Here is a 15,336-nt window from a genome sequence, read left to right as displayed (position 1 = left end):
ACTTTTCATATGTTTTGACATTTTAACATTCAAAAATTCATTTTATTAAAATAAAAATGTGCGTCGAATAAAGGGAGATGAAAATACATTAATAGTAGACGACAAGAGAGCTTCTTGATTTTTTTCACCAAACCATTTACTTTGACACAGCGTGAATGCATACGTGTTCCACTGCGAATGATGTGTGCTATAGCAGATATCAGTATGTTTACTCATTCCGGCTCTATCAACATGTACACAGGTATTTTGGAAAATATGTGTAATTTTAGATGCATTATGGCCTTTTGTTCATGGGTAAACCACATTTTAAGTAACTGGAAATTACCTTAAAAAAACTCTTTCCACAGTGAGGATTTTTCATCTGCTAATTTATAACACATGTATTGCTTCAGCATGGCATTAATTACTTCCTTGATATGTTTTTGTGTTTTCATGTTGTGGAGACATAACAAAACTGGAAAATTCCTATTTTTAAAAAATACCTAAGATGTTCCAACACCTCCCAAAGCTTTGGCTGGACAATGATTAGTACAGTCTACCATGACTGACTGGCCGGTAGACCAGAGCATGTCACCTCAAGGTTTTTTCTTTATTTAGTGCATAGATTTACACTCACCATCGCATTTTTTTTTTTTTTTTTTTTTTTTAGTAAATCCAGCTAGTACTGGGTTAGACTTCCTTTTGCTTTCAGGAAGTCTAACCTGGTACTCCCTAATTCTTCATAACATAGATTCATCATGGAGCTGGAAACATTTCCCAGAGATTTGGTGCATATTGATACGATGGCGTCACTACAGATTGATTGGGTGCACATCCATGATGCACTACATTCCATAGGTGCTCTATTGGATTGAGATCTAGTCTGTGGACGCCTTGTGAGTACAGTGAATTAATGTTCAAAGTCTGAGATGGTTTGAGCTATGTGACAGTGGTGTGTTTTTGTAATCTAATGTTGTTGGATATTGGTGAGTACAGAAAATAGGATAATTACTCAACTATTGCACCCATTCTGGCCTTCTTCAACGTTCAATGCGTTGTTCATTCAGAGATGCTCTTCTGCATGCCTTGGTTCTAACAAGTGATTATTTTTGTCACTATTTCTCAGTTTCAGATCATTCTCTGTAAACCCTAGAAATTTTGTGTGAAAAAGTCTCAGTAGTAGTAGTTTCTAAAACACTCAGACCTATCTTTCTGGCAAAACAACAATGTCATGTTTAAAGACACCTAAATTGTATCTACTGTATCTGTGCAACCAGTCTGCCTGAAAAATGCAGCTGCATACACACACATAAAAAAAAAAAAACAGCTTAAAACTCATATTTTTAAACTTGCTTTTGGTTGATTTTTGTTTTTATGTTCGACTTAAATTTCAGCCGGTTGTATGGACCGTGCTTGCCCTCCTAAATGCATTAAGTTGTTGAACAGATGTTTACAGTGAAGTGCCTGGTGAATGTATATTGATAGCCATATAAGTTGGGCAGAACAAGTGGTGTTCACAACAGGAGCCATACTTCTGCTTAGAGTTGTACATATCTGTAGCTTTTATGATAGAAAACCAATAACACATTTTTGTTTCCAATTGGGTTTATTTGATGTGTTTATGTAGCGTGTATAGTACAATGTTAGTTTTCCCCCGATACTAAATTCAAAGGTTTTCAAAAGGTTTACAAAAAAAGCAGTAAGGAATTGGTGACTGTGATTTTCAGCTTCAGTGAAAAAAAGATATTGTCAGACAATATAAAGATATATCAAGAAGATAATCTATTATGCAATTACAAAATGATGGTCAAACTAATATTTTTGGGATAAGGGATGTCCAGTGTCTCTAACCCTCTGTTGCGAACTCGAACCAAAACACATAGGCGCACACACAGAGGTCTGTGCACCCAAGTAAGCACTCCATCTGTCCACTGAGACCAGCAGCTGGTTGGTGGCAGGAAAGCCCAACATAAACCTGACCTCTTAGACCCCGCAACAGGACATGCCATCCATTGTATCTACTGTATCTGTGCAACCAATCTGCCTGAAACATGCAGCTGCATACACACACATGCATGGACATCCTCCCCTTGCCATTAGAATCATTATCTGGACACTGATTGTATTAAGGGCAGACCCACAAGACTAATTTCACTAAGTGCAAAAAGCTTGTGCTTATTTTGTGTATGTCTCTGTGTGTGTACACTATACAGCTGTTTGTCTGCTTGTGTAATCATGCATTAGTTTACGGTCTCTGTTTTGGCCTCTTACATCATCGGGCTCTGCTACTATGAAGTGTTTTGCTGTCGTCTCCAGTTCAAGTTGATTGATTTTGGTCAAGTTTAGATGAAGAAAAATGATTGTTCTCAGTGGAGTGGGAGGAGCAGGAGAGATTGGAGAGAAAAAAAATGAAGTATGTTTATATGTTTGTGTGTAACCAGTTCAGAGTTGAAAGAACATTTTTAATCAAGTTGCGAAGTCGCTGGTGCAGGCAGTTCTGAAGTCCTACCAAACAAGATATCAACTTTTAATGTTTGCGAAAATCTGTTGTTTAGAAAAAGAAATAAATCATTTATTAGCACTTAAATTGTGAACACATGTTAAAAAGTTCTGCAGAAAAAGCTGTTTTCAAAGCGTGCTTTTGGAGAAGTGATGTTGAACACGGCCTGCAGTCAGTTGAGTGAATGTTATGGCTCCTCTTTTTTTGTGTACTTCAGCATTACGCCGTTCTGTGTCCACTTACTCAGTGGATTTTGAGAAAGGGGTCTGTTCTGCATGCTGGACAAAAACAAAGTGACTTCTCCTCCTGGTACTATTACTGAGTGTTTACCATTTCCTCTCTGCTCTTCTCTATCCTCAGATCACCAGAAATTGGAGCGGGAGGCGAGGATCTGTCGCCTGCTGAAACATCCGAACATAGGTGAGTGACCTTTGGGAGCCAAGAGATTAAATGATTAGTGACACAGCTGTGATAATGCAGATGTTTCATGAAAACATCTGTAGAAATTTGAACAAAACAAAAGCTACAGCTTTTTTTTGTTTTTTTTGTTTCAGTTTTATTCAGACCAGAGATCAGAGTAGATCAACATTTAATGCTGTTGTATTTAATACAGTGTGTTACTTAAATAGGCCGTACATCGTCATTTGCTACAGAGATTTTGCCCTTAAGAATAACTGTAAGTGTGCTGTAAAAGTTACGTGTGAGTAAATGCTTAACTGCTTTGATTGTTAGGCATCATCCCAGCTAATTTGAGGCTGTTAACTGGACCTCTTCATCATGTTTGTGTTTTTGGTGCTCATAAATTAGCACCTTGAGGTAACTTTTGTTGTGATTTGGTGTTACATATAGTTGAATTGGATTGAACTGAATATTAGCACCCTTTAGCAGCTGTCGGTGTCTCAATGTTTATTTGAGTAACGGTTAAATGGGTACAGTCAGATACAAATAATGGACCTTAATGCAACAGCCCTGTAATAAATTCTGTCTTTCAGATCTTGTCGTGAGCACTTTTGGATAAATAGTTCTAGAAACAGTTCTCAGTTCACCTTCATTAACATCTTAGAAGCTTCAGTTTGTGAACATGTGTTTTGATAATCATATTCAAGCCATTCCTATCAGGGAGGATGGGCTTAAGAACAGAAAACGTGTTACAGCCATATTCACTTCTGGTTTTTCAGGGGATTTTTGCTTTATACCTATACTTCATCACGTGAAACATGCTCAGTTGCTTACAGATCAGATTTGGCCAATATGAATGTGAAAACCAACAGTTTCCCTGAAAGCTGAAACCTTGTGGTTGCCCAGTTTTGTTTTGTTTTTTATATAGAACCAAAACCGCAAGAACAACTGCACCAAAGTTGGGTTTCATTTCAGTGTTGTTCAGTTTAATAATAACTTTGAAGCAAATGGCCCCAGGTGATATGCAAATCAGCCAGTTACCTGGCCTGTCGCTGTGTGGGATATTTGCATGGTGCAACTGGCCAGCAGCCAACAAGACAAAGTGAGTCTGAACGCCAACACATGCTCAGTCAGCTGGTCGCACTAATGCGATCAGCGCTGTTTACTTTGTGTACTGTGCGTCATTGTTTTGTGTATGTGACACTGAATAGTTAATGGCCAATAGATATTTCCCTCAAAATTACCACCAAGTAAACAGAGAGCAAAGACACTAAAAATAGTTCTTTATTTGATCCTTACACTGAAGCTTGCAAAAAGAAAAACTGTATTACTACTTAATTTGCAAGCTTGATGGTCTTGGTGCGGTATCAAAGTTGTGCTTTTGGTAAAACATCCTCGTTTCTGAAGAAAGAAGTTTAGCCAATCTGCATACGGTACAGTAATCAGCCAAAAACAAGGGATATAGTAGTATCAAACTAATTATAAATAATGAAAACAGGGAGCAGGTCTCTTAGTGTTTGTATCCAAAAGGCTGTTTGTTTGTTGCCAATCTGCCAGGCAGCACTGTGACTACATACTGTACCGTCTCATCATTTCAGATAGGCGCCCGGTGCTCCGGGAAGACTGAGACACCTTCTATCACTGACCTTGTGTGTGTTTGCAAAGCCATAATAATATTGTCATTTCACTGTGTATGTTCTCCTGGCTTTGTTCCCAAGCTAGCAATTAATAACTTTCATTATTATCATTTTTATTAAACAAAATAAAAAAATAAAAGAAGTTTGCTGACTGTCTTGTCAGGATTTGAATGCTTTCCTTGGGATTTATTTAAATATATGAGCATGTCTGTTTAGCCATGCATGAGTCCCTGAGCAGTTTCTACTTTGACCCACTGCTGATGGAAAAAGTTGTAAAACAGGCATCATTGACTCAGGTGAAGACTTGTTGGGTAACAGGCCTTTTAGCCTGTCAGTATGAAAAATGGCACCTTCTGCTGACTTACCTGACTTATGAAACTGATCATGGTGGCTCATATTACTACAGGTGTTACTGCATGGTGCTGCAGTACCTGTATCTTTGGCATAATGAGGCCCCAACCTTTTATTTTATTCTTCGTCTAATACAGTTTTTACTATCTTCTATAGCGTCTCAGTGATGTGTAGAGGCTTTCTGAGCCAAGTTTAGTTGATTAAGGACATTATGAAATAACGATCTACTACTCAGTTTCTAGAACCAAAATTTCCTAAAGACATCGAGAATTTTTGTAGATTAGCCTACCTCTTTACAAACCTATATCTGCATACCCAGGCCTACAGGGCACCCTCTTTTAATTTACTTTAATCTCCATTTACACAGGCCTACACCAGTAAGTGATTTGTGGCAAGCCAAAATCATTATAAACTTCAGGAACTGGTAAATGACTGAAATTCATGTTTTTGTCCACTAGGTGTTTAGCATTGGGAATCACATTTTTGACCAGAGGGTCACAAACTGGTTTCTAGACCTTTTTGACTCGGCTTATAGTTGTTATACAGGGTGGGCCATTTATATGGATACACCGTAATAACATGGAAATGGTTGGTGATATTAAAGTCCTGTTTGTGGCACATTAGTATATGTGAGGGGGCAAACTCCTCAGAAGTCGGCCATCTTGGATACAACTTTTGTTTTGTCAATAGGAAGAGGGCCATGTGACACATCAAACTTATTGGTAATGTCACAAGAAAAACAACGATGTGCTTGTTTTCAATGCAACTTTATTCTTTCATGAGTTATTTACAGGTTTCTGACCGCTTATAGAATGTGTTCAATGTGCTGCCCATTGTGTTGGATTGTCAATGCAACCCTCTTCTCCCACTCTTCACACACTGATAGCAACACCGCAGGAGAAATGCCAGCACAGGCATCCAGTATCCGTAGTTTCAGGTGCTGCACATCTCGTATCTTCACACCATAGACAATTGCCTTCAGATGAGCCCAAAGATAAAAGTCTAAGGGGGTCAGATCGGGAGACCTTGGGGGCCGTTCAACTGGCCCACGACGACCAATCCACTTTCCAGGAAACTGTTCATCTAGGAATGCTCGGACCTGGCACCCATAATGTGGTGGTGCACCATCTTGCTGGAAAAACTCAGGGAACGTGCCAGCTTCAGTGCATAAAGAGGGAAACACATCATCATGTAGCAATTTCAAATATCCAGTGGCCTTGAGGTTTCCATTGATGAAGAATGGACCCATTATCGTTGTACCCCATATACAGTACCACACCAAACCATCACTTTTGTTGGTCCAACAGTCCTGGAGGGATCCATCCAATGTGGGTTAGTGTCAGACCAATAGCGGTGGTTTTGTTTGTTAACGTCACCATTCACATAAATGTTTGCCTTTGTGAGTAGCTAATATCTGCCGAAGGGATGTTTGACTAATGTCACTCTCCAGTGACATGCGGCGAGTGCTACGCTGTGGGCTCTTGCTGAATGAAGCTAGGACAGCCACTGATGTTTCTTCATTAGTGAGTTTTCTTGCGTCCACATTTTGGCAAATCCAACACTGAACCAGTTTCATGAAACAGTTTGCTGACTGTAGCATGGGAGATGGGTGGTCTCGTAGGGTGTCTTGCATTGAAATCTGCTGCAATGACCCGGTTACTGCGTTCACCAGATATCAACACGATTTCGATCCGCTCCTCACGTGTTAACCTCTTCGACATGTCAATGGCTGTGATCAACTAACAAGCCTGAAGTGACTGCACGCAACCTCCAACCTAAACACCTAAAGTTGATTTGCAGATTTTTATTTGATGGCTCTTTCTGTTTCTTTGTGTGTTTCTCTCCCTCACTAGTACGACTGCATGACAGCATCGCAGAGGAAGGCTTCCATTACCTTGTCTTTGACCTGTGAGTGAATCACAGTACAAACACACACATTACCAGTTCAGGCCTTTCTTCCTCTGTTGATCAATTTTTGTTTATTGTCTAGAGGTAATGACTCCAACTTTACAAAAAGAACTCACTTTTTCTCATGTGTTAGTCCACAAATAGCAGTTAATTGGGGTAAAAATGGAAAAAAAAGACAAACTGATCTTTAAAAAGCATGTTTTGGTGATATTGTCTGCAGTATGCTTGTTTTCCATCTGTGCTGGGGATCTTCACTCAGAAATAAACACAAAATACAAAGTTTCTATTTTTCATGTATGTTTCCGCAGAGTCACTGGAGGCGAGCTGTTTGAGGACATTGTCGCCAGAGAGTACTACAGTGAAGCAGATGCCAGGTACACTAAGTTAGCACAAAATTGATTTTTGTGCCTTTTTGTTTTTGGTTGCTGTGAACTCTCATAAAATATTTTGCGATTTGAATCTGTGTTAATGTACTTTGTGCTGTAGCAGCAGAACCATTGCTTTCTGGCACAACCTGTATACACTTTATTTTGGACCAAGTGACTCAGTGCTTTTAAATTTCATTAATAAACAATGACAAAGCTGTCCTCTGAGTTTAAAACTTATTTTTAGTTTGTTGTCCGAAGTTGAGGTTTGGTTTTTTGTATTACCTACATGCCTAAGCGCTTAACCATGATGTAAAAGCTTTTAATCAGTTAGATAATGACTTAAATAGCAGAATTAAAAAAATATGTCAAAACTTGCAATAGAGAATGCGAAAGGCAATCAATAGAGTTAAGGTAAGTACAAGAGGAAAATAGTACAATAGGCATTATACTAGATTAGGCTGAAGATAAAATAGGCTCAGTAACACATGAAAAATAATAAATGTCATATATGTGTATGAGGAAGCTGGGTAGGGACAGAATAAATGGCGGGATAAATTTTAAGTCCTGTTGTGCTCTAATTTGGACACTCTTGATTCTCTCTCGCAGAGAGACGACAATACTCCCTAAATCTGTCTCCCCCTCCCGCTGTTGTCCCTTACTTCACCTTTACTAAATGCCAAGCTCAATTTATTTTAAGAGAAATAATAGCAACTTTAACTGAGCCGAAAGAATTGTAGATATGCATGCTGAGGACAAGCTTACATAAGACTCCCCCCTCACACCCTGCCCACATTTCTTTCGTCACGTTCATTTACTTAAAAAAATGCACCACATACTTCTTCTTGCACCACTTATCCTCTGCTCCAAGTACACGGGAATGTTGCTCAAAGATTGCAGGTACATTTATAAATCTTACATGGCTCATGGGGGGTTCATAAATAAATCAGGTGTTTAGCTTAGTGTAATGTGGGGCTTTAGTCAGCCAAATTGTTGGTTGACTGAACTGTTACCTTCTAATCAGTTGATCTGTTGCTGGGGTAGGTTTGATTATGCACTTAATCTCTAGTTTGACTATCTGTCACAATGTGTTGAGTACACTCTACCTTCTAGCCTTTTTAGCCTGATCTAATTATAAAGAAATATAAAAAGCTAGAATATAAAATCATTTAAACAGTGTTATTTTAAGCAAATATAACCACAGACTCTGAGCCATTTTTTCCATTTAGATTGGAGAGTTTAGATCCTTGGATGAACTATTGACATCATGGCTGGATACAGTTTACTTTTTAAAATAGTAACAAGACCAAACAACAGTTTCGATGTGTTCACACATACAGAAAGCCTAAAACCTTACCTTGCTGCTAGTTAAGTGCTTTATAGTTTTGCGTTCATCATCATCTCACAGGAAAAACCTCAGTAAATGCAAACATTTTAAGCTGTTAGTCGCTCATAGGATTGGGCATCTACAGTCATGTGAACAGGCAGGTGTTTTTCATTTGGAGTCTTTTCCTCAGCTATCGAAAATAATGAATCAGGCCAAAAACTGTCAATGCTGCACTTTTCTCCTTGAGAGTATACCCTTGTATATCCAAATAATAATAATTTTTTATTGACTTGGGTTTTTGCGCCTTTGTTAGATAGCACAGTAAAGAGAGACCGGAAGGCAGGGAGAAAGAGGAAGACATGCAGCAAAAAGCCACTGGTCAGAATCAAACTACTGCATTCAGCCTTGCGGCATATGACTGAGACTACAGCCTCAGTGTCAAAATGAGCAACAGGAAATGATTTTGTGTTGCCCATCAACCACTAGAATGTTGCAAATTTGGTGAAAAAGACCCTGGTTGCAAGGATTTAGTCGATCAGCCAAAAAAAAAAAAGTTAGACAAAATTCTTCTGTAAGGGCGAGGTAAATGTGATTTACGGGCACATTTTCTGAAAGGGTCTCCTTCAAGACATTGATAGTGCTTCTTTTGCTGAAGTAGTCACACAGCAACCATAACTAGAGAGCAGCTCTTTTCTCACGTCTACACTGCTGGTGTGAAGGGGATGTGAATGCCAGTTTAGCGTCTGAAACACTCACTCACACACACACCCCTACACCCTTCCTGTGTTGCATTGTGGGTGTCTGTTACCACGGACCCACAGCCACTAATGATCTGACATTTGTAGCCACTTTGTGATTGGCCAGCTGAGCAGAACTAAGGAAGCAGTGGGAGAGCAGAGCATTGTATTCCTCTTTGTAGCCCTCCGTTCTTGTAACAGGTTGCATTGTCTCTTTAGAAAGAGTGTCTGGAAATGGGTTTCTGTATCCTGCTTTCTTTTTCACCGTGTCATCCATGGGCCACTTGGGATGACTGAGGCCATAACCTGGCTCTTAATGCAGGGTTACGTCAAGGCTCTGGGTGTTTTTGGTTGCATATAATAATGGCAAAGCTTAAAGCGCTTCGTAATTTTGTTATGTGCCCAGTGGAAGAGCTGTCTACCAATTTACTTTAATACTGTGACACTATACAGTGTGAACAACAGAAACCTGTTCAACCATATCCTCTTTTTTATCTTTTTTGTGGCATTTCTGTCTTTACTCGTATGCTCGTCGTGTACTTTAACTGTCACGTAATATGAATTCCACCCTAAACTAGTTTCTTCTTCTTCTTCTTCTTTTTTAAAACTTCTGCTTCAGTCTGCATTTGTGATCTCCTGTGGATTGACGAATGTGTCTGCCTTGTGCTCCTCATCCTTCTCTGTCTCTTCCAGCCACTGCATTAATCAGATCCTGGAGAGCGTCAGCCACATCCACCAGCACGATATTGTCCACAGGGACCTCAAGGTGAGTGATCACACACCTCTGGTGAATATCGAAGTACCTTGTATACTATATAAATCACTTGAATAGTGACTAGCACTTTGTTGTAAATGAAGATTAAAGACGTGTGGAAATTCACATCATGTCTGAGCGCTCTTGCACACACGCACAGACGTCACGCAGTGACGTTTAGACCAACTTAAGGGATGAGCGTCATCCTTCTGCTCTCCGGCTTTCTTCTGCATTCCCAATCCTCTGCCCCTCCTCCCTTTTATCCGTCTCCCTCCTTCCTCTCTATTGCTCTCTGCCCTCCTCCCCCTCTCCCTCCTGCACTGCTGAGGAGTGACGAAAGCAAACCAGCTGCTATTAATAGCGGGTCGGTGGGTGAGATGACGGCCAGTGACGATTTCCCTTGCAGCAAGTCTGTGCACCCCTGGCAGAAACCAAAACCACTCTGCAGCTGTGCGCTTTCAAATTTCGTTAATTTTAACGTTAATACAATAATATTAAATAAAGACAAGACTAATCTGAGATCTAAACACCTGGATAATTGTACCAGTACTAAGTTCAGAGCCCTAAACTTTTAAGGTTACTTAACTGTCTGTCTACTTTTATGTGACAGTGTAAAATTAAGCCATTACTCTGAGGGTAAATAGACGAACATAATTGGACGATGCACAATCGTTTTTTTATCCGAGTGGTGTAAATGGACTTGTGTTACTTCTCATTGATTTTTTTATTTTTATTTTATTTATTTATTTTTTTAGCTTGCCAGTGGATGTCAGTATCAAATGCACTTGGAGAGGGAAGAGGTTTAGAAAGATGATAATGATGATTGATGATGAGGGCTATGGACAGCAATGTATTAGATTAGTTGTTAATGTACAACTCCCTTTTCATGTTTCATAACTGCTTTCATGCTGCACTATTATAGTCTTCTCAAATGGTACACTAGCATACAATTATACACTCCGACGACCTGCTGGTGGGGCAGCTATTATAAACCCATTCTTTAATGCCTGGATATTGTTCCAAAATCCTAAACATATTTTGCAAATAACTAATTGAAATATGTCTGTTTAATAGAATAAACACTATCAAAACTTGAAGTCTTGGATATTTTATATAGTACAGACTTCATTATATATCACATTATATGCATTTGGCATGCATTTGCCCAAAGCAATTTACAGTAAGTGCATTATCATCATAGTTGCTTAAATGATGAGCTGGAAAAAACTGAGTCAGGGAAAATACTGGAAGGGTCTGGCAGAGTGCTTAAAAATGACTTTTAGCCAACCGTGAACCTGTAGAAGTCGAGATTTTTGCCATTAGGACTAAAGCATGTAACTTGCATACTGATGTAGTGAATTTATTCGTAAATAATTGTTATTTTCCACCTGCCAGTGATTACAGAGCAGCACGATGACTCATCCAGAGTTATTTTAGTGTTGATGAGTGTAAGGCTATTATTCACTATCTCTTAGCTCGGTTTTGGTCTCTACTATCACACATTTTCTATCAGCAAGTTTCTTATTGCGTCTCTTTTATCCGGGTTGGTTGTGCAGAACAAGTGTTGAGGCTAGCTGAGGTGAGAGAGAGAACCAGACACTGTGGAAACTAAAAATGTGTTCATCACGATTAAAGGGACCCTTTCATAGTGACACAGTTTCACTTTGATTTGACACATTGTTATTATAAATATATAGATATATTTTTAGCAGCTGTCAAACTACTGATCTGGTAATCTTTATACTATCAGTGACTAATTGCTATGCACTATCTTAGTGACTAATGTAGTCATGTATTTAACAACGCAGAGTGAATACCAGAATCAAAAACTCCAGTGTCACTCTGCATTTGCTTAATGCACAAACAAGTAACTTTTTACAACACATTTGCCATCTCCAACTTGCTAAAGTATTTTATCTATACATTGGTTTTTCAATGAAGAGGGTCTTAAAAGCATTACAATCCCTGATTTCATCACATACAGGGAGTGTAGAATTATTAGGCAAATGAGTATTTTGTCCACATCATCCTCTTCATGCATGTTGTCTTACTCCAAGCTGTATAGGCTCGAAAGCCTACTACCAATTAAGCATATTAGGTGATGTGCATCTCTGTAATGAGAAGGGGTGTGGTCTAATGACATCAACACCCTATATCAGGTGTGCATAATTATTAGGCAACTTCCTTTCCTTTGGCAAAATGGGTCAAAAGAAGGACTTGACAGGCTCAGAAAAGTCAAAAATAGTGAGATATCTTGCAGAGGGATGCAGCAGTCTCAAAATTGCAAAGCTTCTGAAGCGTGATCATCGAACAATCAAGCGTTTCATTCAAAATAGTCAACAGGGTCGCAAGAAGCGTGTGGAAAAACCAAGGCGCAAAATAACTGCCCATGAACTGAGAAAAGTCAAGCGTGCAGCTGCCAAGATGCCACTTGCCACCAGTTTGGCCATATTTCAGAGCTGCAACATCACTGGAGTGCCCAAAAGCACAAGGTGTGCAATACTCAGAGACATGGCCAAGGTAAGACAGGCTGAAAGACGACCACCACTGAACAAGACACACAAGCTGAAACGTCAAGACTGGGCCAAGAAATATCTCAAGACTGATTTTTCTAAGGTTTTATGGACTGATGAAATGAGAGTGAGTCTTGATGGGCCAGATGGATGGGCCCATGGCTGGATTGGTAAAGGGCAGAGAGCTCCAGTCCGACTCAGACGCCAGCAAGGTGGAGGTGGAGTACTGGTTTGGGCTGGTATCATCAAAGATGAGCTTGTGGGGCCTTTTCGGGTTGAGGATGGAGTCAAGCTCAACTCCCAGTCCTACTGCCAGTTTCTGGAAGACACCTTCTTCAAGCAGTGGTACAGGAAGAAGTCTGCATCCTTCAAGAAAAACATGATGTTCATGCAGGACAATGCTCCATCACACGCGTCCAAGTACTCCACAGCGTGGCTGGCAAGAAAGGGTATAAAAGAAGAAAAACTAATGACATGGCCTCCTTGTTCACCTGATCTGAACCCCATTGAGAACCTGTGGTCCATCATCAAATGTGAGATTTACAAGGAGGGAAAACAGTACACCTCTCTGAACAGTGTCTGGGAGGCTGTGGTTGCTGCTGCACGCAATGTTGATGGTGAACAGATCAAAACACTGACAGAATCCATGGATGGCAGGCTTTTGAGTGTCCTTGCAAAGAAAGGTGGCTATATTGGTCGCTGATTTGTTTTTGTTTTGTTTTTGAATGTCAGAAATGTATATCTGTGAATGTGGAGATGTTATATTGGTTTCACTGGTAAAAATAAATAATTGAAGGTTCAAGGTTCTTTATTTGTCACATGCATAGTTATACAAGTATAACACACAGTGAAATGTAGCCTGACACGCTGAAATGGGTATACATTTGTTTTTTGTTAAGTTGCCTAATAATTATGCACACCTGCACACACAGATATCCCCCTAAAATAGCTAAAACTAAAAAACAAACTAAAAACTACTTCCAAAAACATTCAGCTTTGATATTAATGAGTTTTTTGGGTTCATTGAGAACATGGTTGTTGTTCAATAATAAAATTATTCCTCAAAAATACAACTTGCCTAATAATTCTGCACTCCCTGTAGGAAATACTCTGATTTTGTTTATTTTTGTTTTGTTTTTTTACCCACAAGAGCATCCAGGGGATAGAGCTGCTGAATGCAGTACCTGCATTCGAGCCATAAAAATACCAATAATGGCATTGAAGTGTGCCACGGAGAGGTGTGACCTCACTCGCAGACGCATGTCATATTTTTCGCCTCTCTGTCATCCTGGAAGGGCCACTCGCTCAAGGGAAAACAAGAATTCGAGAGAAAGAGTTGAGTGCTGTCAGCTGGTGGCAGACTGGGTTGTCATGGTAACTATAGGGTGAGGTCACCCGGTTGCTGCAGCACCAGAGTAGGGACTGATTATGCCACCCCCCATTTATCTATCTATCTGTCTGTCCCTCTGTTCTTCTGTTGCTTTTACTTGCCCTCTTTTTGGTCTCTTTTTCCCATTATTTCAGCTCTGCCCTGTTGGGTGGGTTGTGGGGTGGGGGTAGCAGGAGGGGAGGGGTGGAAAACTACACAGGGAGGGATAGACTGACAGATGAGAAGAAACGGACTAAGAGCCCAGCGACTGCTGGTACAAGCTTCTGACATCCACCCATCCATCCATCTGTCCAGTTATGAGGCACTGAGGACTGCTAACAACTACAAAGACTTCTGCCCTTAACACAGACACACACACAAACATAGACACGTCAGGCCTGACACTTGGGACTTGTAGTCTTGAGTGCAGAGCCGCACCATTTACCTTGCTCAGGTTCACCATTAGACCCCAGTAACACCTGGGATTAAGTTGACACTATCTGGATCTGATCACAGGCATTGCTACATCTGGGAGGTTAAGCTTTTAGCAGTGGCATCGTGGTGCAGTGGTTACTGCTGTTGCCTCAAAGCAAGAAGGTTCTGAGGCGTTTCCACATGGAGTTTGCATGTTCTCTCTGCACCTGCGTGGGTACAACTTTCCGCCACAGTCAAAAGGCATGTATGTGTGTGTTTGAGGATGCAGTTGTACATGTCACTATGACTGACTTGCAGCCTTTGCGGTGTTGACCCCACGTTTTTGCCTAGTGTGAGTGGGGATAGGCTTCCAGCTCCATCCAACCCTGAATTGGAGAAGTAATTAGGAAAATTGGGGAAAGCTTTACCTGGACAATTTTAACTGTTGTTTTAACTTGAAATGATGAATCAGGTTTCTGAAGAACAAGGTTAGACTGTACGGACTTGTTTCACACGTGGTTGAGATCAGAATGCTGGCTGGATGTGACGTTGCAGTTTCCATTGCATTCTAACTAACTACACTCTGCACCAGCCTAATGTGAGACTTCAGTGCACTTTGTTTACCCCTCTGATTTTGAATAGCTGCTATGGAGAATTAAGGTGTAACTCTAAAATGTCAGAAACATGAAACCAGAAATTGCTAACAGGATGAAGTGAACCATGTCTTCAGTTAAGATGATATTCCTCATACTTAGAGCAGTATTAGTAACATGATCAAGCATGCAATGTTGCTTAAGCAGGATCAGTTCATTTTCAAATATATATTAAACATAATTATTATTTCGAATAATGGGGTCAGTATATGTGAAAGTAACCCCTGTGAGTCATAATTTCAGGCTACAGACTCCTCTAAATGCTCTGTTTAAGACATGGGCTATCCTTAATATTGGCCAGGTCTCTCTTGAAAAATAGATTTTAATCTCAATGAGACTTTTTACCTGGATAAATAAAGGATAATGAAATATGGCCATGGAGGTTAAACATCTAACTGTAAGAAGCCACACAGGCCTGCTGATCTATGAT

The 15,336-nt window shown here is 40.0% G+C and overlaps 1 protein-coding gene across 26 annotated transcripts in view; it reads left to right on the top strand.

Annotated features, from left to right (window-relative positions):
- camk2g2 (calcium/calmodulin-dependent protein kinase (CaM kinase) II gamma 2) overlaps window positions 1–15,336 on the top strand; it is an 85,392-nt gene that overhangs the window by 33,154 nt on the left and 36,902 nt on the right. For all 26 annotated transcript variants that reach the window (XM_082557080.1, XM_082557081.1, XM_082557085.1 and 23 more), the window contains exons 3-6: window positions 2,840–2,899; window positions 6,720–6,774; window positions 7,083–7,148; window positions 9,897–9,969. In XM_082557080.1, the coding sequence (XP_082413206.1) occupies window positions 2,840–2,899; window positions 6,720–6,774; window positions 7,083–7,148; window positions 9,897–9,969 (254 nt within the window). The remainder of the gene's footprint in view (window positions 1–2,839; window positions 2,900–6,719; window positions 6,775–7,082; window positions 7,149–9,896; window positions 9,970–15,336) is intronic.

The sequence above is a fragment of the Aulonocara stuartgranti genome (assembly GCF_965226115.1).
Source record: "Aulonocara stuartgranti genome assembly, chromosome: 13".
In the NCBI taxonomy this organism is placed as follows: domain Eukaryota; kingdom Metazoa; phylum Chordata; class Actinopteri; order Cichliformes; family Cichlidae; genus Aulonocara; species Aulonocara stuartgranti.
Note: the sequence above shows the minus strand (reverse complement) of the source record. Positions and strands in the feature narration are given on the sequence as shown.